The sequence below is a fragment of the Salvelinus alpinus genome, chromosome 5 (genome assembly GCF_045679555.1).
Source record: "Salvelinus alpinus chromosome 5, SLU_Salpinus.1, whole genome shotgun sequence".
Classification (NCBI taxonomy): Eukaryota; Metazoa; Chordata; class Actinopteri; order Salmoniformes; family Salmonidae; genus Salvelinus; species Salvelinus alpinus.
Genome location: NC_092090.1, coordinates 68,149,454 through 68,174,755, shown reverse-complemented (window position 1 = coordinate 68,174,755; position 25,302 = coordinate 68,149,454). Strand labels below are relative to the sequence as shown.

The 25,302-nt window shown below is 46.6% G+C and overlaps 1 protein-coding gene across 8 annotated transcripts in view; it reads left to right on the top strand.

Annotated features, from left to right (window-relative positions):
- LOC139576586 (autism susceptibility gene 2 protein-like) overlaps positions 1-25,302 on the top strand; it is a 381,761-nt gene that overhangs the window by 131,397 nt on the left and 225,062 nt on the right. For 7 of the 8 annotated variants that reach the window (XM_071402841.1, XM_071402842.1, XM_071402845.1 and 4 more), the window contains exons 3-4: positions 18,580-18,681; positions 24,964-24,999. In XM_071402841.1, coding sequence (XP_071258942.1) covers positions 18,580-18,681; positions 24,964-24,999 — 138 coding nt within the window. The remainder of the gene's footprint in view (positions 1-18,579; positions 18,682-24,963; positions 25,000-25,302) is intronic. The other variant, XM_071402844.1, reaches the window with a different exon arrangement.

Sequence of the window (25,302 nt, the reverse complement as noted above, 5' to 3'; positions counted from 1 at the left end):
TGTGTGTGTGTGTGTGTGTGTGTGTGTGTACAGCATACTGTACTTGTCATCCAGACATAGTGGCATTTATGGTTTTGAGTCTGACAAGGTTTTCTCATGCTTGTTGTTCACTGTCTGCATCCATCAATGGCATTCTACACAAATGTCACCATACTGTCACCTCCACTACCATACTGTCACCGCCGCTACCATACTGTCACCTCCGCTACCATACTGTCACCTCCGCTACCATACGGTCACCGCCGCTACCATACTGTCACCTCCGCTACAATACTGTCACCTCCGCTACCATACTGTCATCTCCGCTACCATACTGTCATCTCCGCTACCATACTGTCACCTCCGCTACCATACGGTCACCGCCGCTACCATACTGTCACCTCCGCTACAATACTGTCACCTCCGCTACCATACTGTCATCTCCGCTACCATACTGTCATCTCCGCTACCATACTGTCATCTCCGCTACCATACTGTCACCTCCGCTACCATACTGTCACCACCGCTACCATACTGTCACCTCCGCTACCATACTGTCACCGCCGCTACCATACTGTCACCTCCGCTACCATACTGTCACCTCCGCTACCATACGGTCACCGCCGCTACCATACTGTCACCTCCGCTACAATACTGTCACCTCCGCTACCATACTGTCATCTCCGCTACCATACTGTCATCTCCGCTACCATACTGTCACCTCCGCTACCATACTGTCACCACCGCTACCATACTGTCACCACCGCTACCATACTGTCACCTCCGCTACCATACTGTCACCGCCGCTACCATACTGTCACCGCCGCTACCATACTGTCACCGCCGCTACCATACTGTCATCGCCGCTACCATACTGTCACCGCTGCTACCATACTGTCACCACTGCTACCATACTGTCATCACCGCTACCATACTGTCACCACCGCTACCATACTGTCACCACCGCTACCATACTGTCACCACTGCAACCATACTGTAGCGATAATGGCTTTCCATCAACAACCAGGCAACAAAAGTATTCCAGTGAAGAAATGATCAGTGGAGAATAAATACTGTATTGTTGTCCCCAAACATGACAAAACACAGGCGTTTACTTCCCCATATGGAGGCCTGAACAGCTCTGAAAAGCAGCCGACATACTTAAAAGCAGCGGCGACAGAAAGGAGGAAAATGAGGGATAAAGCTTTCCATCTCCAGCAAGGTCAATCAGACAGGCCATTTTTGGGATGGTTCTAGCAGAGAGAGAGACCGTCAATGCCAACAGTACAATAGAAATGTGAAGGAGGTCATGGTGGAGAGAGAGAGTGGGCTCTTATGGAACTGTTTGTTCCTTCCTCCTCACTACTAGTGTACACAGGTAAACACCCACAGATTGATGGTATTTGGCCCCACCATCTCTCTCCTTCTGATGAAATTCAATAGACCAACATAAAAGTGTCTGCAGATGGAGTGAATCGTGTGATGGTCCAAAGGGGATTGTTGTGAAATGACAGCGAAAGCCAAGTGACACGCTGGATGACACGTTCTTATTTTGTCCCCATGTGCTGTACTTTACACCACCACTTTTCAGGTCCCTGTACCACCATTAAATAGAGCACAGAAAACCATTTGGCTACAGTGATTGTCTGACAGATAAATGGGATAACGTATCCAAAACGTGTGTTTGTGTGTGTGTGTGTTTGTGGGAGGCCTGTCGCAGCAGGGCCGTAGATTGATGAGAGTCTGAGGTGTACAGAGGCCTAATCCAGGGCATATTTGATTGTTCGCAGCGCGGCATGGTCGGAGGTAAATGTCTTCTCGAGACGGGGGTCCCTGTTCTCTCTCTTTCTCTCTCTCTATCTCCTCTCTCCCCTCTCTCTCTCTCTCTCTCTCTCTTTTGCTGCTGCTGCTGCTCATGGAATCAATTGAGGTTTCTGTGTGATCCCTGTAGATAGAGAGCTGGCTGGCTACTAGCTGCTACTCTGCTTCCCCTACCTACACTGTCATTTGAATAAAGAGAGCCTTCGCTCAAATGGCAGCAGACAGGCCCCGGGGCGGATCACGACACCGCTCCCTGCAGTTCCCTGCCGCTCGTAGCCTCGAACACGTTCTCAAAGGGCACCCGGAAGCTCCACCACAACACTCAGCCGACTGCTGACTAGCTGCCCCGTTTATAAATTCCAGACTCACCTGGTTTCAATGGCTCAAACAGACAGCCTGGTGCTGGGTTATATCTGAGGAAAAAGGCTTATTTTTCTATATCAAATAAAGTAAAAGGACAAAGGGTCAGTTTCCACATTGTATTAAAAAAGTAACCGCCTCCTGAATGTCTTCGTTTGATGCCATGTCTGAATGCATATCCCTGCTTTTCTCTCTATCTCTCTCTATCTCTCTCTCGTTCTCTCTCGTTTCTCTCTCTCTAGCTCTTGGTCTCTCTCTCTCCCCTCTTGTTCGTTCCTAACAGGCTTTGTTTAAATGGTCCCGTGTTCCTCCACACCATGCAGTATTTAGTTTCCCTGAGACCTCCATTAGCAGTAAACAGTACCAGGGCCAGGAGGAGTCAGGAGGGGCCAACAGGAGTCAATAGGAGTCAGAAGGGGCCAACAGGAGTCAATAGGAGTCAGGAGGGGCCAACAGGAGTCAATAGGAGTCAGGAGGTGCCAACAGGAGTCAATAGAAGTCAGAAGGGGCCAACAGGAGTCAATAGGAGTCAGAAGGGGCCAACAGGAGTCAATAGGAGTCAGGAGGGGCCAACAGGAGTCAATAGGAGTCAGGAGGGGCCAACAGGAGTCAATAGGAGTCAGGAGGAGTGGAGCTTTTTTGTTAATGCTGCCCGGAGGTTTCTGCTGGAGGGGGTATCTTTTGACCCTCTGCCCCACACTGACACACACATGCTACACTCTCCCCCCCACCGACCCGGAGAACGAGGGAGATGTTAGAGATTCCACAGACACTTCCTCTGAGAGTTGACATCATTAGCCAGCCAGCCACGTTCCGTTTCCACTAGAGAGGGCCGGCGTGCCGTGAGGTCAAGATCACGGTACAATTACCCCGGCCCCCCGTGTCGTTACCATGGCCCTCCATGGCCCCCTGCCTGGCCTCACGCCTGCCAACGTCTCCCCGTTACTGCTCCTGAAGACAATTAGCCCCCAGAATATTCTGCTGTCATCTTCCTCCTCCTCTTCCTCCTCATCCCTCTGTATCTCATTAACAGGTCTATGAGCCACTGTCTGTGCTGCATTCAGTCAGACTCTCTCTCTCTCTGTCTGTCTGTCTGTCTGTCTGTCTGTCTGTCTGTCTGTTTTAAGACTCTATTTTAAGACTACTGCCTGGCCATTAGGATGCACAGTCAAATCCCCTGTAAGCCTATTAACTCCCCGTCATCCCTATTAATACAATAGAGCTGTTCCTATTGCACAGGTCTGATCCTTACTCTATGTACAGTACATCACATCACGGCAAGCCACTCCTGTCAGATAGTTACTCTCTCTCTCACACACACACACACACACACACACACACACACACACACACACACACACACACACACACACACACACACACACACACACACACACACACACACACACACACACACACACACACACAGAGATAGATATGGAGGCCCTAGCCTAGCACGTGTCAGCATTTTGAGGCATCATAAACATGCTAATACAGGCCTGTGTAATTGCATATGCAGTATATCTCAGCTCTCAAGGCGGGATGCTGTCATGTTATGTGCTTTTTCCCCCTCCCTTTTTTTAGACCTGAATTCCATACCAACCCGATGCTCGAGAGTTAGTCATCTCTTCTTCCCCCTCCCCCACCCCACCCTCCGCTCTTTCTCTCTTACGGTCCAGCAGGAGCTATTATAGATGAATCTGACAGAAAAAGCAGACATCACTGCCAACGCAGAGTGACAAGAGAGAGGCGATGAACATCATCTTCTGCCTATTGAAGTTTCAGATAGCAGATGCTTCCCTTTTTTGACCCCCCCCCCCCCTCCCCTCGCCTCCCTCCCCTCCCCTCGCCTCCCTCCCCTCGCGTCCCTCCCGGCTCCTTCCTCTCTGACAAGTATGGAGTCTTTTCCTGTGTGCATTGCAGTGTGGGAAAGAAGGGTTCCATCAACTGTAGACTGCTCTCTCTCTCAATTCAATTCAATTCAATTCAAGGGGCTTTATTGGCATGGGAAACATGTGTTAACATTGCCAAAGCAAGTGAGGTAGATATTATACAAAAGTGAAATAAACAATACAAATTAACAGTAAACATTACACATACAGAAGTTTCAAAACAATAAAGACATTACAAATGTTATATTATATATATACAGTGTTGTAACAATGTACAAATGGTTAAAGCACACAAGTTAAAATAAATAAGCATAAATATGGGTTGTATTTACAATGGTGTTTGTTCTTCACTGGTTGCCCTTTTCTTGTGGCAACAGGTCACAAATCTTGCTGCTGTGATGGCACACTGTGGAATTTCTCCCAGTAGATATGGGAGTTTATCAAAATTGGATTTGTTTTCAAATTCTTTGCGGATCTGTGTAATCTGTGGGAAATATGTCTCTCTAATATGGTCATACATTGGGCAGGAGGTTAGGAAGTGCAGCTCAGTTTCCACCTCATTTTGTGGGCAGTGAGCACATAGCCTGTCTTCTCTTGAGAGCCATGTCTGCCTACGGCGGCCTTTCTCAATAGCAAGGCTATGCTCACTGAGTCTGTACATAGTCAAAGCTTTCCTTAAGTTTGGGTCAGTCACAGTGGTCAGGTATTCTGCCACTGTGTACTCTCTCTCTCTCTCTCTCTCTCTCTCTCTCTCTCTCTCTCTCTCTCTCTCTCTCTCTCTCTCTCTCTCTCTCTCTCTCTCTCTCTCTCTCTCTCTCTCTCTCTCTCTCTCTCTCTCAGTTCATTTCAAAGGGATTTATTGGCATGGGAAACATGTTTATATTGCCAAAGCAGGTGAAATAGATAATAAACAAAAGTGAAATAAACAATGGCTATATACAGTGTTGTGAAAATAGTTAAAATACAAAAGGAAAAATAAATAAACATTAATATGGGTTGTATTTACAATGGTGTTTGTTCATCACTGGTTGTCCTTTTCTTGTGGCAACAGGTCACAAATCTTGCTGCTGTGGTGGCACACTGTGGTATTTCACCCAATAGATATAGGAGTTAATCAACTTTTTTTATTTTTAGGGGGTAGGCCAGCTTTAATATTGCAGATAGATTGTAGCTTCCATCAATGTAATTGTCTGCATAACTTCCAATCCCCCATATATTTTTTGCACACTCTTGGCATTCTCTCAACCAGCTTAACCTGGAATGCTTTTCCAACAGTCTTGCAGGAATTCCCACTTTATCCTGAGCACTTGTTGGCTGCTTTTCCTTCACTCTGCTGTGCAACTCATCCCAAACCATCTCAATTGGGTTGAGGTTGGATGATCGTGGAGGCCAGGTCATCTGATGTAGCACTCCACTCTCCTTCTTGGTCAAATAGCCCTTACACAGCCTGGAGGTGTGTTTTGAGTCATTGTCCTGTTGAAAAACAAATGATAGTCCCACTAAGCACAAACCAGATGCACAGAATGCTGTGGTAGCCATGCTGGTTAAGAGTGCCTTAAGTGTGTCCCTCGTTGTGACGATTTTCCCGAGCATCTCTGTGTAGTCAGACCTGTGATTATTTTGTGCCACCAGGGCCACAATAATATGCCCCCCTCTCTGATTGTCTGAGTGTGACCGCCTCCCCATGGGTTACTGCAGCCAGTGTAGCCAGCACTGCCACTCCCTGGGTGGGGGTAACCCACCGGAATCCCCACCGGCTAGGTACAAGGTCGTCAAGGTTTCATTAGCAGCTTTGAGAATTTCCTTGTATATTATGCTCTCCCATCAGGGGTCTCTGGCTTTGTAGGACCAACCCTGCCAGAAAGACTCAGAATCTTGAGGGTGCGGTGCTGCTCTAGAAGGTCTCTGACAGCATTCATCTTTCTGTTTTGGCTGCATATAGGCATCTTACAGCAGGCCCATTAAACAGATAAGGACTTCTCTTCAGTGTATGGGTCGCTCAGGTGGGTGTCTAGGGTATAGGGTTGGGGACCGTTCCATCATGATAGGACGATAAATAAATAAATGAGATGTATTATTTCTTTTTAAAATGTATATGCCTCATCTGCACACAATTGAAAGCTCTCTCTCACAACCCCTACTCACAGACACACATTGGTTATTGGATATGCAACCGTGTTCTCTCTCACTCACTTAACGCCACACTTTTCCAAACACACACCACACCTTCCATCACAACAGATCCACTCATACCCACATACTGTGCCTTCTATGTCTTCTGTTTGCTGTGTTTTTACCCCCACCATGTTGATTGAGTACTTTTGAATTCCAATGTGTTGTATTTGAAGATGTATTCATTTGCAAGTTATCCTTTCTTCTAATGCTGTTTTATCCATTTATGAAATACTGTAATTGGAAAATTGAATACATTTTTTTTTACAACATTCCCTATCTTGAATGGTATAGTGCAGGTGTAGTTTATCTATTTAACAATTTTATTTTATTGCTTTTCTATCTGTTTTTTTTTTATTTATACTACCATGGCTAGTATTGGATGTTCCATTATTCGACTCCTCTATGAGAACTTTGTCATTTTTAGAATAGCCATGGAGTAGTTTTTGTGTCTCAGAACATTTGGTTGTTAATATACAGTTTATTGACTACGAGAGCTACACGTTTCCCTTTTCATCTATTCTCCTTGAAGATTGGGTACAGAACGGAGCAAAGTTCTGCAATCTCCCTCAGGAACTGATCCTTCATGCCTATTTTCGTGCCAGTGAGTCTTTTACCCAGGCTTTTAACCATTACGTTATCCTTAAAGAAAGCTAATTTGGCAATGATTGGGCGCTTATATGTCTGTCCTCTTTGTCCGAAATGGTGTACACATTTGTGTTGGATTTTATCGACAGCATCGAGTGGGATTTGAAGCACTGCATGAAAGAATTCCTTCACAAATTTTTCGGGAACTTCTCCTTCTCTTTCTTGGATACCCGTAAGTACTGGATTTTCTCTTGTAGATCTAGTCTGTATGTCAAGTAAGGCTTTTCGCAGAAAGATGTTCTCCTTTTTAAGTTCATTAACGTCCGTTTCTATCTTATTGACTGGCCCTTTTCGCTTGTTTGTATGTTTCTCCATTGTCGCAGATTTTTCGTCACTCATTTCGAGGCTCGCCTTCAACTCCATTATATCCTTACATGACTAATTCAAGTATGCGCAGTTTGTCATTTATCAACTTTAACAGATCGCTGTCCACCCTTACCAGTCCCGGTTGTGAAAAGCATAAATTGTCTGTATCCGTCGAGGAGTCGCGTTTTCTTTTGGAGATTGATTATCCCCATTTACTCTCCGTCATGTTTGAGTGTTGCTTGTTTTCGTAATATTTGTCTGTAAATTTCTCTAGCCTCATGATTTGTTTTGTGTTATCCAGATTGAATGTTATTACCCACGAGTATATGAAGTGCTAATATTTAGTCTAACTTACTGATATTGAATATTACATTTTTATCTTGAGGCGATCTGCAACACTGTGTTCAGTCCGCCATCTTACCTTCCTTTTCAAAATTGGATTTGTTTTCAAATTCTTTGTGGGTCTGTGTAATCTGAGGGAAATATTTGTCTTTAATATGGTCATACATTTGGTAGAAGGTTATGAAGTGCAGCTCAGTTTCCACCTAATTCGGTGGGCAGTGTGCACATAGCCTGTCTTCTCTTGAGAGCCAGGTCTGCTATGCTCACTGAGTCTGTACATAGTCAAAGCTTTCCTTAATTTTGGGTCAGTCACAATGGTCAGGTATTCTGCCACTGTGTACTCTCTGTTTTGGGCCAAATAGCATTCTAGTTAAACTCAGTTTTTTCGTTAATTCTTTCCAATGTGTCAAGTAATTATCTTTTTGTTTTCTCATGATTTGGTTGTGTCTAATTGTGTTGCTGTCCTGGGGCTCTGGGGTCTGTTTATGTTTGTGAACAGAGCCCCAGGACCAGCTTGCTTAGGGGACTCTTCTCCAGGTTCATCTCTCTGTAGGTGATGGCATTGTTATGGAAGGTTTGGAAATGGCTTCCTTTTAGGTGGTTGTAGAATTTAACGTATCATCGTTAGCGGCCTAATTCTGCACATCCATTATTTGGTGTTTTACGTTGTACACAGAGGATATTTTTGCAGAATTCTGCATGCAGAGTCTCAATTTGGTGTCCCATTTTGTGAATTTTGGTGAGTGGACCCCAGACCTCACAACCATAAAGGGCAATGGGTTCTATAACTGATTCAAGTATTTCTTTCCAGATCCTAGTTGGTATCTCTCAGATCATTCACAGTTTTGTGGAAGTTTACCTGTGGTGCTGATGTTTAGGCAGAGGTATGTATAGTTTTTTGTGTGCTCTAGGGCATCGGTGTCTAGATGGAATTTGTATTTGTGATCCTGGCAACTAGACCTTTTTCGGAGCACCAGATCATCAGTAGGCATTTGACTTCAGATTCTAGTGAAGCCGGGTGCTGCAGACTGTTCTAGTGCCCTCGCCAATTCATTGATATATATGTTAAAGAGGGTGGGGCTCAAACTGCATCCCTGTCTCACTCCACGGCCCTGTGTGTGTGTGTGTGTGTGTGTGTGTGTGTGTGTGTGTGTGTGTGTGTGTGTGTGTGTGTGTGTGTGTGTGTGTGTGTGTGTGTGTGTGTGTGTGTGTGTGTGTAACCTTTATGGACCATACAACCTGTGCTGGCCACGTGTGCATTTCAGGTGTGTGTGTGTGTGTGTAACATTAATGCTTTTACATAGCGATTGGAATTATTTTCTCATAATTTTTGCATGTAAGAAAACAGCTACATTGTCATGGTAGAGATGATGTGATACTGGTTTGCCACAAGTGGAAGAAAGATCTGCATATTTTCTTCTCTTTCACTGCGTTAGAGGCTTTGCGGGAATAACCAAGGGATGGGAGGGGAGGAGATGTACTATATTTATCTGCTCCTGTTTCCAAGTTTTGTTCCCAAACTTTGCAATTATGGCAAATCTAAACCATGTGTAGATCTTCTTGCTGACGTTCCCTGTGTTCGGTAGGGTTCACAGATGATTGCTGCCTTTGATGTATTGTAATGTTGGCTCTCTGCCTCCTGAAATACGAGTATTAAAGGTTCACAGTGGTGATTGGTGTTTTAGGGTCAGAGGCACTATACCGTGTGTTTGTTCAATTCTATATTTACCCCTTTTACTCTTGACCTCTTCTTTCTCCCCTTGTAAAATCTATATGTTGTGTTTCAGAAGCCTCTGTGAGATTTGCACAGGTACACTAGAGTATGCTGCAGATCGATATGCAGTAAACTTGATTGACGATTTCAGATTTATGCACGGCAACATGTTTTATTGGATTGTCGTTACCATTCGAACAGCAATGGTCTTCTGATTAGGTCCTACGTCTTTCATGTGACCGTTGCTGGGCCATGCGTTAACTCGCCCCTCCATACACATGCATCCCTAAAAGCCTAATATAAATATGCAGCTGTCAGAACATGATTCCACAGGGGATTTGTGCAGCTGTCCAGGAGACCACAAACATCATCACACACACACACACACACACACACACACACACACACACACACACACACACACACACACACACACACACACACACACACACACACACACACACACACACACACACACACAGAGACACGCACTCTCCTACACATTCATATGCACAAACTCCTACACAACAAATGGACTGGCAGTTTGTGCAGGCGTGAGATAACGTTCCAGGACTTTTCCAAGGGCAGGAAGAGTTCTCAGACATCAGAGGGAGCAGTATTAGCCCAGGTTGATTCATTACATGTGTTACATCTGCCTCCGATTTAAAAAGGCCCAGAGCTCTGGCTGTCTCTGGGTTGGCGTCCCAAATGGCACGCTATTCCCTATATAGTGTACTAGGTTACTTTTGACAAGGGCTCCTATCAAAAGTAGTGTGCCATATAGGGAATAGTGTACTATTTAGGATGCAGCCCTCTGGCTCTGCCTCACAACCCCAGCCCATTCTCTCTCTATCTCTTTCTCTCTCTCTCCCTTTCCCATCTGGTTGTCTGCTCTCTTGCACAGCCTCCTGAGTAAGACCCAGATTAACTCTAGTTGATGCTTTATAAGCCTGCGGATAAACCTCCATACTGGGGCTACATTTGGACACACCTACATTTTACACACTGTCACTTTCAAATGCCTGAGCTGGGCGTGTTGTAATCACTGGAGGAGCATTGCTCATGATGGTGTCCTCGGTCACGGCTGTCTGTAGTCATACAGGCTAGGTAAGAGGTGCTACTGTACATTAGCCTAGTTGCCAGAGCTAAAGAAACCAGTTTGTGCTTTAGACAGCTCCTCTGAGTGAGGTATGGCATGACAGCTAAAAATAGAAGCTGGATAAAGCATGGCTCTGGCAACCTGGTTGTAATGCCACACTGGTTTTCAACGTTTCTGTCCTTTGCTCATACACATCTGCTTTTCTCTTTTTATCCTCCCAGGATTATAATGACGCACTCGAGTCAGAAAGCAAAGTGTCTGCAGTGCGTGTTTGAATCAAAAAGCTCGTACGATAAAGTCCCCTTTTCACAGATCCTCTAAAATAGTTTGACTGCGCTGATTATTATTTCAGATGTAATTAAAGGGATTGATATTTCTCAGGTTACGTGTTCGAAGGAGTGTCACTATTATCCGGTCTCACTTCTTAGCGTGCAGTGTGAATGTTACCACTTCCCCAAAAAGTCAATTTTATGATAGCTTGTAACGGTTTGTGTTCGTTCAGTCAGTTAGTGTTAAGGTGCATAAGGCAAGGCCAAGGGCCAATGAAACCTCTGTCTTTAGTCGTAGGCTACATTCTGTTGTTTCGACATCTCTCAGAACCTGTCTTATGCTTATCTCTCATCTCCACTGATTTATGAGGTTATAGAGAGTCATAATTGATTAACCCTGTTGTTATGAAATTACTTTGGTATTTATGAACTGGATATATGGCATACGAGGCCTAGTTAAGATTATTACATTGCGTAATACAATCAACAAACTGAATTGATTCATTTAACCAGAAGTCTTTGTGAACAAGTTATCTGTTACATTAACAACCTACATTTCCATTAGGACAACAATATATCTCTCTGTCTTTCTTTAGGAGGATTATTGAATTTATTTGCCATCATTTTCAAATATAATTATAGCAACCATTATATCATATAATGCACTATTTTGTTTTGAATCTGGAACGCCAACGTGGCCATCAGATCTCAATAAGTTATTATTTATTTGTGTAAACAACATTAAATATGAAGAAATATGGTCCTTAGCCAATGCAGATCAGCTGTCATGCATAATGGATTGAATCTCAATAGATCTATACCACCAACCCACAGTAATGAGTGCGTCTCATGCATTTGCATTTGCCATCTTTTCTAGTAATTCAATTTGCTACTGCATTATGTGTGGCACACTTATATTTCAAATGTTATATTAGCCTGCTCCTATCATTTCCTCTGCGAAGATATTTAATCACATAGAAAAGCAACTACAACAATGAATCTTTCTTTCTAAACCATATCTCAACTAGTGAAGGTTGAATGTAATGCTGCCGAACCCAGAGGTCACTTGTTTATCCCTGCTTTTCTCTCTCTCTTTAAACGTCTTTTTTTTATGTCTAGGGAACTTTGACTTGTAAATAGTGAAGCTGAGCTCCAGACAGAAACAACAACACAACACTAAAGGGAAGTGAATGATATTTAAATGTAATTCATTAGCGTACGTAACCATTTGCAAAACACGCTCCTTCTTTCAACACTAATAGTTTATGCAGGAATCAAAGCCTGTGCATCTTGGGAGAGGGAGAGAGAGGGAGATCTGCATAATTTGGATGCGTTGTTGACTCGGGTAATGAAGAGAACACAAATCCTGAGGATTGCACTTGCTCTCCTTTCTAATAACATTACTAACATTTCAACATCATTGGCCTAATTGCTGTTGTTAGCAGCACGGAGAAATGCTTGCCTGCGATAAGAAGGGTGTGTGTGTGTGTGTGTGTGTGTGTGTGTGTGTGTGTGTGTGTGTGTGTGTGTGTGTGTGTGTGTGTGTGTGTGTGCCTGCGTGCTTGGGTGTGTGTCTGTGCGTCCTTAGGGGCTGTGTGCTTATCAGTGCAGGGCAGACGGTGTTGTATTGAACCTGGTTGACAGGTGAGGGGGGGCATGGTGAGGGGGGGGGGGGGGGCGCTGGGGAGTTGGGGTTAGGGTGCGAAGTGTTAGGGAAGGGCTCAAAGCCCCAGGGATAGGTTCTGAGGGAGGAGTCCATGTTCAGGAGCAGGTGTGCCTTCCTCCCTCCGCTCCCTCTGGGCCCCCCTCTCTCAGCTCCCCTTTCTCCCCCAGGAGACATATGGTGAGAGTGATTGGAGAGGGCTGCAGGGCAGGGATGAGATGAGGGGGCCAAGGGGAGCCCAGCTCCACTCTACCCTGTTCATCTGTTACAGACAGGGCCTGTGGGACTCTGATCGCTCCTGAGGGGGACCGCTGAATTAGGGCAAGAAGCGTTTGTGGTTTTTAAGGTTGACTCATTTGTTACAGTGCGGTGGAGGATGAGGAGGAGGAGGAGGAGGAGGGAGGCCTCCTACTTAGCTACAGTATCTGTGTGTGGTTTATCATCCTCACACGAACACATGCCGGGTGGTGGGTTATTCTTCCTCTGTTTGTGTGCTGCAGCTCGTTTGTCTGGTGGGTCTGTGTTGTTTTAATCTGACGAGTGACTGTTTTCTCTTGTCCTGGTGTCACTGCCAAGAATAGAGACGCCGTCTTGTTGCAATTTCACAAGCTCGTATTTGTTCCCCTGGCAAATATGATGTAGTCCTTCCTGACTGACTTCACTGTACCCGGAGAGAGTTATTGGGGCATTTGAGCTCTCGTCTAACACGTGTTCCCTTTTTATGTGGTCATTTATTACAAGGGGGATGAATAATACAGGATTAAGACCCGTAATGGATACGCTGGGACTCATCAAAATAAATGCAAAAATCCATTTGCTCTATCCCTGTAGTAAACCCACTACTTTGTCCTTGGGCTAATTTCCAGCCGGGGACTTTGGGTGTTGTGGCTGTTACCATTACAGAAGGGGAGGGAGGGAGGTGGGTGTAATGGTGAAGGAGGAGGGAGGGGTGTGAGAGGAGGAGGAGGCAGACGAGACGTGTCGGGTGCTGCTGAGCTGAGGATGAACAAAGCCAGGAACTCCAGCACCGCTCGCTCTCCTTCCTTCCCCTGCCTCCGAGCAGCTGCCACTTCTGAGCCTGAAGAAAATGAAGGCAGATGAATCAATTTGGCCTGTGGCCCTAAAGTGCACTTGTCTGCGCCCCAGCCTGCGCTGGGGATAATGAGCCAATAGATTGAGCCAGTGCTCTGCGGCACTGAGGTGCCTCTCTCTGCTGCTGCCTGCCTGCTTGATGCTCAGCACTGCTGGGCTGGGCTGGGCCCCGCCACCTCCCCCTCCCCATCCCCCAGCAGCAGTGGCTCTATCCCTCGCTGCGTCTCGTTGGGTTAATGGGGGTGAGGATCCTTTGCACAGGACACTTTTCAGAACAAATTAGAGGAAGGAGCTGTATCCTGGCGGAGGGCCTCCTCCTCCCCGGCACCGCACCTGGCCCACCCTGCCGCCCCGCCACAGCCCCACAATATAGCCAGCAGAGAGGAGAAGAGATGCCAGGCGGAGGCTCAGGTCTGGATGAGGGTAATAAGGACTGACACTGGGATGAGGCCGTGGCACAACCTCCCAGACTACAGCTGACAGGTGAAGAGAGGCCGGGGAGAGGAGAATGACGAGAGAGAGGGAGAGGTGCTGAGGGGCTGAAAGCTTTTTAATTCGAGCAGGAAGGTGGAGACCCCTCTGATGCAGGGGCCCTGAAATGGCTGCCCTACAAGATGAGGGGGGGGGGTCAAAAGAGCATCACAACAAAGCATCAACCAGCAGCCACCAGCTCCCTGCCTGCCTGCCTGTGGGCTGGCTGGCTGCAGATTGATCGATATGGGGGAGAGGCAGGTTAGCATAGCCTAGCGTGAATGGACTCTGTCAGCCCCACTGAAACACTGCTGTGTTTAACAATGTCACGACTAGGCGGTTTGTTCTTAGGGGTTTTTCCTGTCTTTATATACCCCTGCAGTTCAGTTCAGTGTAAATGAGCAGGCCCAAGTCGGCAGTCAGCAGCTAATCAACTTGGGAGAAATTAAGACGCTAGAGGGCCCTTTGAAGCTAATTAAAGAGCACAGAGCAGAGCCTCCAGAGAGAGTCTGTCCGCAGAGCAGACACATTCAATACCCAGACTAATGGGCCTAATTTCCAGTGCATTATTCATGTACAACACACACGTTACTTGTGTACTTTTTTTTATTTCTGCAGAGTGCCTTTAATGCGGAGCGGAGAAACACTCGCCGCCGCCTCTTGTTCTCAACCTGTTTAACCTTGGCCCGTGCTGCACCTGGCAATTCTCCACGCCATTGTAAACTAAATTAATCCACAGGCACAGAATATAGGTCTCTAAAACAGGGCCGTTTAGAGAGTCATTCCCCCTAGTGTTACCCAGAGTGCATTTCAAAGCTATGTTGACTTTGATCTTTGTCACCGGATCGGCCAATCAGATCTCAGAGGAGACATTAGCTCCACCCACTAGTCCTCTATATTGTGGCCTTGCCCTTCAGTGCTAGTGAGAGAAAACAATTGTGTGCATTACATAGGGAATAGGCTGCCACTTGAGTACAAAAAAATTATTAAAGAGATACAGATAGATCTCAAGACCAATTAAAGCCTCTCCCTGAACCCGAACTGACCACATCCTTAATTACAGGCCGACAGGGCTGCCAGTCTCTATCAGAGGCGCTGAATTTTAGCCTGGATCAATTTCTCCTGTCCTGCTGAACAATAGGTTAGAGAGCCTCCTTACAGCCAGCCCGGCAGGCAGCATCGTTAAGCTGGGTCGCTAATTAGCCCCTCTGCTCTGATCAATAATCAGTGTGATTGCTGAGTGAGGATCCACCACTACGGACCTGCTGGAGGGGGTGTAAACCCTTTGGCTTGGATATTTGTCAGCGCTGATGCTTGGTAAACAAAGTAATCAGAGTGCCTGACTCTCTCCCTGGCTTGACAAGATGACGTGAACCCAACCTCACCTCTGTCTGGAAGTGGATTCTTTGTGCCAAAAAAAGTAGTAATCATAAAGCCTGTCATCCATTTTCAGATTCAAGGAGTGATTAGCTTGACAGCCAGGGAGAGAGATTCAGAGAGAGAGAGAGATGGAGAAAGATAGAGAGAGAGAGAGACAGTGGGAGTTGTAGGATGGCAGACACCTGATTACGACCACCTGCAGGGTCTCTCTCTCCTTCCTGTCTGTGTGTCTGCACCCTGATTGCAGTATGTTGCCTGAGGCATTGTGCCATTTCTGCCGGGCTGTCACTACTGACCTCAACATACGCTAGCGCCTTTCGTCCAATCAGCAGGCCTCATCTGGCTTGGCCTGGCCAGGGTCTCGGCAGGGTAATTAAAATGGAATTGTGTCTATTTGGCTTGTCGCTGCTGGTTGCTGGTCACCGGGCAAATGGACAGACAGACAGAAGGGTAGACAAACAGCCAGGGCAGCCTCTCTTTCTCTCAGTCTCTATCTCGGCCAGCCAGGTGGCAGCAACTCTGCCATGCCGCCTCAGTACAGGACCTGTCAGATTAGCTGATGACCCTTTTAATTTTACTCTGCCGGGGGCCATAATTGATATTTCCCGGGAAAGGTTAATTGTAGCAGTGATCTGCTTAAATTACAGTGGAAATCTGGAGACCGAGGCGAGCCACGGCGTGCTACGCCACCAGGGACTAGAGCAGGCAGAGCGGCAAGCTGCTAGTCAAGTGGATTACACCCCACAGGCAGCCATCCGCCATCAGCCGTCCCAATTGTTTTCAGAGATGGGCTTGTAGAGGACTGATAGGATGAGGTGGGGAGGACTACCTCCTACCTCCTCGTCTGACTGTGGCAGTGTGGCTGCCTCCCATCTGTCCTAGGAATATGAGTCGCTGCCAAGCCAACGCTCCTCTCATGGCTTGTCTGTCTAGCCCCCACCAAACAACATGTGCTCTCATGTTGGCAGACCTAAACAAGCAACTTCATCATTCGACCGTTATGTGCAGATTGTAAACAATGAACAAAATGCTCATGATTTTGGTAACTACTTTTCTGCAGACTGTTGTTGGATACAGGTGTTACATCATTGCGGAGGTCATGACTTTCAGGTGGACATGTTGGTTACTGCCAGTGCTGCTTTACATACATTAAAACTATAAACTGATACTGAGACCACCAGTTTCACACGAGCTACTTCTATTACGGATGGATTCCCTTTGTGTGACTAGAGGGGCGCAACTTTGGTTTTAGAAGTGGGACACACACATATGTATATATATATATATATATATATATATATAAACTACCGTTCAAAAGTTTGGGGTCACTTAGACATGTCCTTGTTTTTGAAAGAAAACCAATTTTTTTGTCCATTAAAATAACATCAAATTGATCAGAAATACAGTGTAGACATTGTTAATGTTGTACATGACTATTGTAGCTGGAAACGGCAGATTTTTTATGGAATATCTACAGAGGCGTACAGAGGGCCATTATCAGCAACCAACCTTCACAAAACAGCACAAACTGGCTCTAACCAGAATAGAAAGAGGAGTGGGAGGCCCGGTGCACAACTGAGTAAGAGGACAAGTACATTATAGAGTCTAGTTTGAGAAACAGATGCCTCACAAGTCCTCAACTGGCAGCTTCATTAAATAGTACCCGCAAAACACCAGCCTCAACATCAGAGAGGCGACTCCGGGATGCTGACCTTCTAGGCAGAGTTCCTCTGTCCAGTGTCTGTGTTCTTTTGCCCATCTTAATCTTTTCTTTTTATTGGCCAGTCTGAGATATGGCTTTTTCTTTGCAACTGTGCCTAGAAGGACAGCATCCCGGAGTCGCCTCTTCACTGTTGACGTTGAGACTGGTGTTTTGCGGGTACTAATTAATGAAGCTGCCAGTTGACGACTTCCACCTGACATTCTACCTGGGCGCATACCTGGTTGACCGGTGAGTCAGCGCTGAAAATCCATGATGAGGCCTGTGTCCAGGATGTCCCTGGCGGGGACCCAGCACCTCTCCTCCAAGCCATAACCCTCCCCGAGGTCAAACCTTCAGGAGATGCCTCACCGTGTAAGCCGGTTGGTCGTCGATGAGATGGGGGAGAGGGGTGGGCCTGGAAACGGGAGACAAAGGGCTGTGAGATATGGGTTTGACTCTGGACACATGAAAGGTGGGATGTATACGAAAGGCACGGGGCAACAGAAGATGAACAGCAGAGGGGCTAATGATCTTGGAGATGGGGAATGGGCCAATAAACCGGTGGGAGAGTTTGCAGGATTCCACCCTGCAAACAAAAGAGGCAGATCCTGTTTGGATAGCCACACCTTCTGCCCGAGACGATACCGGGGAGCCGGGGTCCGATGGTGATCCGCTTTTCGTCGGTAACTGGAGGTGGTCTTGAGGAGGGCCGACCGGGCTCTCCTCCAGGTATGACGACAGCGGTGTACAAACATCTGGGCAGAAGGTATGCAGTCTTGGTCAGTTCGTACTATCGAGTATGAAGGTAAGACCCAGATGCAGACCACGTCGAATAAACAATAGTTTAATCTTCCAACAGGGGCAGGCAATAGACAGGTCAAGGCAGGCAGGGGTCAGTAAAACAGAGGTGGGGCAACGGTACTGGGCGGCAGGCAGGCTCAGGGTAAGGCAGAGGTCGGTAATCCAGAGGGGGGCAAAGGTACAGGTCGGCAGGCAGGCTCAGGGTCAGGGCCAGGCAGAGTGGTCAGGCAGGTGGCCTCGGAGTCTGGCAACAGACAAACAGAGAACACAGGAATAAATACACAAGGGATAATGGGCGACACCTGGAGGGGGGTGGAGACAATCACAAAGACAGGTGAAACAGATGTGTGAATAGTTGTGAAGGAGTTTGGGTTGAGTTGTATCGAGGAGTTGCTGTGTAGCTGGTCTTCTTTGGCTGGAGTCGTACTTACGATTTTTTTATAAAATTTTTTGTTTTACCTTTATTTAACTAGGCAAGTCAGTTAAGAACAAATTCTTATTTACAATGACGACCTACCTAGGCCAAACCCGGACAATGCTGGGCCAATTGTGCGCCACCCTATGGGACTCCCTATCACGGCCGGATGTGATACATCTTGGATTCAAACCAGGGACTGTAGTGACACCTCTTGCACTGAGATGTAGTGCCTTAGACAGCTGTGCCACTCGGGAGCCCGAAGAGATACTTTGTCTCTGATCTAGAAAACTTATTTGTAACACTTTATGAATACCCTCTTCATAATGCATTGCGAACACATGTATAATGCGTTATGATCTGTGCATAATCCATTATAATGCACAACATATTTTTTCTATCATTTTATACTGTATAATAATGTATGCTTCTTCCTCTGTTTCTCTCCTCCAGATCAAGGCCCTGCAGGTACGCCCAGTGAAGCTGGATGAGGATGGGGCCATGCAGGAGTTCAACAGACCCAACAGGAGCATCTCTAAAGAGCACCTCAGTGAGGTGAGAGAGACCTTCTAGTCCTACCCCCCCAGACCATCAGGCCCCTATACCTCCAGACCACCACACCTCCAGAGTCCCAGACCATACCTACCTACCTTGTTGCAACACGGTTAACTAGGGCCGTTACTCTCCCAGACCCTTCAGAGCTCCTAGCAAGAGACCAGGCCAGCAGCAGACTGTCCGGGGCTGAAGGGCCCTGAGGAGGATGAGAGAGAGGGGGCAGAGAGGCAGCAGTCAGAGGGCAGCTGGTGCAGTAGCTCATACTGGCCCAGACTCACACCTCATAAATCCCCATGCATTAGAAAACTTGCCTGGTCAACAGCGACAAGCAGGAAACGATTATCCAAGACACACAGACACACAGCCATCACACTACGTGTTCTTCTCAAATTGCACCCTATTCCTTATATAGTGCACTACTTTTGACCAGGGACCATAGGGCCCATTGGGAATAGGGTATAATTTGGCATGCAGCCTAGATGCCCCTGCATTATTAAAAGCCTGCTATGGTTATGTAGATGTGACCTAACACCGTTCAGCCAGGTGGTAGCTGACCCTCGCCGAGTTAAAAGGTTAAAGGTCTTTCCAATTACTGCCGAGCCTGCGTCCATATGCTAGCACATTTCAAAGATGAGTGGCTTGCGTAGTAAATGGAGGCAGCTAGGAGGTCGGTTGGTGCTAGGGATGAAATAATGCAATTTAGATACAGGGGAAGTAATGAGAATTTATGCAAAATCCCCAAGCGGCTCATTTTAAATGAATGTAGAATATGCTTCCTAACTAATGCCTGTCAACCGGGCCTCCCAAACCTCACTAAATTCAATCAGACAGTTAATTTAGCTGCACAGAACGGGGGGAGCATGGAGGGAGAGAGGGGATTTGCTGCTTCTACAGCTGAAGAAGTGATCGAGGAAAAATGATGGAGAGAAAAGATTTTAATGAACTTATTTAATGCGTTGTTCAAGCTATTCAGAATTCCAAAAGAAAATCTAGAGACGTGGAGAGAGGGAGAGAAAAATAAACACTCCCCACCAACATTTTATTTTCCCTTCCCTTCGACCTCCTTTTCTAAGCCTCCTCTCTCTCTTTCTCTCTGCCTCTCTTGTCTCCCCCCTGCCATTCCTCATGAATTTGTGTAAAAGGCTGTTTTTAAATGAAAAAGTCAGGAGAAAGAGCCGGGTTTGACAGATAAAAGGATGCTGGCGGATGACAGTTCTGACAGGGAAATGCGGCAGTGAAAAGGGTGTTGGGGGTACGGGAGGGTAAGGGGGAGAACTGTTTAAAATGGCATGCTGTAATCGCTGACGGTGTTAGATATGGCATCTCTCTAATCTCCTGCCAAATAGATGGTGCAAAGACACTGATCGCTGTAGCCATGCCATTCCTCCCTATCCATCTCTCTGAAATACAGCTAGGCTCTCTGAGAGAGAGCGAGGATGATGGCCACTACTGGAGAGGAAGGACTTCCTATTTCTAATAACACTATTTTCCTTTTTCAACTCTGCCACTGCATTGCACATTTTCATTAAATACATAACGCACATTTAATATCCACATCAAAGTGGTCCCAGGCTGTAAGAGCTCTTAACTAAATATGTACTGTACTGTACCCACGATTCATGAGTCAAATGGATTTTGTGTTGTTGGACTGCCAAAAGGAAACAGAGACAAACGAGGAGCTTGCTGCCTCCTCTCCGTACTGAGAACAGTCATGCATCAATTTAGGAAGCAGCGATAGAGACGTGCGTGGAGATGTTGTTTATTCATCTCCACGGTAGCTAGGGTCTTGTATCTGTTTACGTTGACTAGGTAATTCTACCCCTGGCTCAGCTGGGCCTAGGCAGAAAGCTGCCGTACAGGCAGGGATTAGGGAAATGTAGAGGGAGATTTTCTCTGCATCTGTGTTAGTGTGGGGAGGGAGTTGGAGGGGGGAGAGGGGATATGGGAGAAGGGGGAAGAGAACACTACTGCTGGGGTCTCACACAACCACCCACACTCAAAAAGTGCTATCTAGAACCTTAAAGGGTTCTCCGGCTGTCCCATTAAGATAACCCTTTTAAAGAACCCTTTCCGGTTGCAGGTAGAACCCGTTTTGTTCCAGTTAGAACCTTTTTGGGTTCCATGTAGAACCCTTTCTAAACAGGGTTCTACATGGAACCCTAAATGGTTCTATCTGGAACCAAAAATGGTTCTTCCTGGAACCAAAAAGGGTTCTCCTATGGGGACAGCTGAAGAACCCTTTTGGAACCCTTTTTTCTAAGTGTACAGTTCTTCTGGAGAGCTGTGAGTCCTGCTGCTGGTTGCATGCTGCTGGCCCCGTCTTTTTTTAATACACTTCACGCTCCGCCAAGCCATGATTGGCCCCTTTAAGTTCTCGCACCTCAAAAACCAATAGTCTGTCTCGTAGGAAAACCAACCGCCCTGCTTGTCACCGTGGCTTTGAGGGTCCGGGGGAGGGGGCGTGGAAATGGGGAGAGGATTAGGGGGTGGATTTAGCAACATTTCTGTTCTCCGGGGCTGTTTAGTTAACCCTAAAACACCGCCAGTGTCCTCCACACCCCCACACCCCTATGCCTCTCCCCTATCCTCCCCTTCCTCGCTGCTGCGTCTCTGGGGCAGGTTCTTAAATCCTTTTGAAGTCTTAAGCGCTGCAGAAATCCATTGAGAGCCATGTATAATGGCTTTTAAGAGAGAGTGTTTAGCTATATCCCGACCCCATGGCTTATGAACCGCTACCTGCTTGAATGGATTTTTTCCCCTCTTCCCTTCACCCGGACTAAATCCAATGGATTGTCCCTCATTATCATTTAAATAAGACTCTCTTTCTGCTCCAAACGCTCCGACTTGAATAAAACCTGCATAGTAAGGCTAATTCCAAATGGCTTTGGCCTACCACTACTGCACTGAGTCACACACACACATACACACACACACGCATACACACACTCATGCACACACACACACACACACGCACACACACACCCCGCATATGTTGTTCACTTTTTCCCCTTTGTGTTCACATACATGGCCGGCTCTGCCCTTCTGCCCTCCACCTCTAGCCCTCCCTCTCTCTCTCTCTCTCTGGCAGTGGGGACAGAAGGGGTGAATAGAGAGGGAATAGTCTTTTGATTCCCGCAGAGCTGACTTTCCGGTTCGCCATAGGACACCTCCCTAATCGTCACAGTGGGGTTGAGTCTGTGAATCAGAGGGAGCAGAGGCACTGATGACGGCTAAAGCACAGAAGCAGGTGTGGGAAGGAGGGATGGAGGGAGAGAGAGATGGATGGAGGGATTGGAGGTACTATGGGCAAAATTGGTCTAGCAGAAAAGTCCCCTCCTGAGACTGGAGGAGAAATTGCCAATCGAAACTGAGAAGTAAAAGGGGGGGGGAGGAGTGGAAGGTGTGGAAGGAGAGGGAGATTGGTATTCTGAGTGAGAGAGAAGAGAGAGACAGAGAGAGAGAAAGAGAGACAGAGAGAGAGACAGAAAGAGAGAGAGACAGAAAGAGAGAGAGACAGAGACAGGGAAAGATAATGAGAGGGAGAGAGACAGAGACATACAGAGAGACAGGGAAAGAGATAGAGAGCAGCGTTCTTCAGTCTGTCTGGCCCCTCACTCTGAGTTGAACCAGGATGACTCTGTCAGGGGCCTCGTCTATCAACAGAAGCAAGCACTGTCAGCATACACATGACCGTTTTATTATGCAATGTCATTGTATTTGACATTATAAGTACATAAGTTACATTCATTATTGGATTTGTCCACACATGCATTCAAAACTCAACTTTGACCCTAAACTACACCCCAATACATAATTTTTTTACACAAATCAATGAAAGATGGGTTTTTAAGAGTAATGCAATGAAATGGTATACAGTATTTAGGCAACACCAATGACTTGATCACTCCAAAAACACATATTTCAAAGTGTTTTAACGGCATGGGTAGGGGGTGTTGTCAGTCTTAAGCATTGATATTCAGTCGTAAGCATTCCTACCATTGGATTTTCCTTTGTAGTACTACAGGAAATCCCGGGACTACAAAAACAAAAACAGCCACGTCACAGATACCGACGTCACGCTTCCAGACAAACTAAACACCTACTTTGCCCGCTTTGAGGATAATACAGTTCCACCGTTGCGGCTCGCTAACAAAGACTGAGGTCCACCCCTCTCCTTCTCAGTGGCCGACGTGAGTAAAACATTTAAACGTGTTAACCCTCGCAAAGCTGCCGGCCCAGACGGCATCCCTAGCCGCGTCCTCAGAGCATACGCAGACCAGCTGGCTGGTGTGTTTACGGACATATTTAATAGCTCCCTATTCCAGTCTGTTGTCCCCATATGCTTTGAGATGGCTACCATTGTTCCTTTACCCAGGAAGGCAAAGATAACTGAACTAAATGACTACCGCTCCGTAACACTCACTTCTGTCATCATGAAGTGCTTTGAGAGGCTAGTCAAGGATCATATCACCGCCACCTTACCGGCCACCCTAGACCCACTTCAGTTTGCATACCGCCCCAACAGGTCCACAGATGACACAATCGCCATCGCACTGCACACTGCCCTATCCCATCTGGACAAAAATAATACCTATGTAAGAATGCTGTTCATTGACTACAGCTCAGCATTCAACACCATAATACCCTCCAAGCTCATCATCAAGCTGGAGGCCCTGGGCCTCAACCCCTCCCTCTGCAACTGTGTCCTGGACTTTCTGAAAGCCGCCCCCAGGTGGTGACGGTAGGAAACTTCATCTCCACTTCGCTGACCCTCAACACTGGGGCCGCATCAGGGTGTGTGCTCAGCCCTCTCCTGTACTCCCTGTTCACCCACGACTGTATGGCAATGCACGCCTCCAACTCAATCATCAAGTTTGCAGACGACACAACAGTAGTGGGCTTGATCACCAACAATGACGAGACAGCCTACAGGGAGGAGGTGAGGGCACTCGGAGTGTGGTGTCAAGAAAACAACCTCACACTTAACGTCAACAAAACAAAGGAGATGTCGTGGACTTCACGAAACAGCAGAGAAAGCACCCCCCAATCCACACCGAAGGGACAGCAATGGAGAAGGTGTAAACTTTTAAGTTCCTGGGCGTACACATCACAGACAAACTGAAATGGTCCACCCACACAGACAGTGTGGTGAAGAAGGCGCAACAGCGCCTCTTCAACCTCAGGAGGCTGAAGAAATTCGGCTTGTTACCCAAAACTCTGACAAACCTTTACAGATGCACAATCGAGTGCATCCTGTCAGGCTGTATCACAGCCTGGTACGGCAACTGCTCCGCCCTCAACCGCAAGGCTCTCCAAAGGGTGGTGTGGTCCGCACAACGCATCACCGGGGGGAAACTACCTGCCCTCCATGACACCTACAGCACCTGATGTCACAGGAAGACCAAAAAGATCATCAAGGACAACAACCACCCGAGCCACTGCCTGTTCACTCCGCTATCATCCAGAAGTCGAGGTCAGTACAGGTGCATCAAAGCTGGGACCGAGAGATTGAGAAACAGCTTCTATCTCAAGGCCATCAGACTGCTAAACAGCAATCACTAACTCAGAGGCTGCTGCCTACATTGAGACCCAATCACTGGACACTTTAATAAATGGATCATTAGTCACTTTAAACAATGCCACTATAATAATGACACTTTAATAATGTCTATATATCTTACATTACTCATATCACATGTAAATACCTTATTTTATACCAGCTTTAATAATGTCTACATATCTTACATTACTCATATCACATGTAAATACTGTATTTTATACCATCTACTGCACCTTGCCTATGCCGCTCGGCCATCGCTTATCCATATACTTATATGTACATATTCTCATTCACCCCTTTAGATTTGTGTGTATTAGGTAGTTGTTGGGAATTGTTAGATTATTTGTTAGATATTACGGCAATGTTGGAACTAGAAGCACAAGCATTTCGCTACACTCGCATTAACATCTGCTAACCATGTGTATGTGACCAATAAAATTTGATTTGATTTGATACCCTTGACTCCAGTGGCGTCATTTCATTTGCACTGCAGTAAGCAGTTGTTTTGAGCAAAATACCCTTTTCATCTCCCTCTCCCTAGTCAAGGCCATCCAAAATGAATGGCAGTGACGTTTTTGCTAGCTAGTGCAGGTCGGGCGCAGGCGGGGAGGGAGAAGGTTAACGTGAATATTGATATTAAAGCGTAGCGGCTTCATCATGTCTGTGTCAGCGGCTGGCTCATGGTCCCTAAAGGTCAACCCTGTTCTCCTCTCTCTCTACAGAGCTCCACTCACTCGCTGTCAGGCCGGGGCTACTCGGTAAGTGACATTTTCATGCTTCATGGCTTTACGGCAGAATTACAATCTCAAACGGCTCTCTTTATTGCCCCGTCGCTCGACACTTTAATTATGTTAAATAGAGTAATGGAGAAATCATGATATTAGGGACATTACTCCTGGATGACTGACTGATTAAATTGTAGGAAGGAAAGGAAGAGATGCATCCCGAATGGCACCCGATTTCCTGTGTAGTGCGCTATTTTTGACCAGGACCCTCTGGTCAAACGTAGTGCACTATTTATGGAATAGGATACCATTTGAGACGCAGCCAAGGTGTCCTGC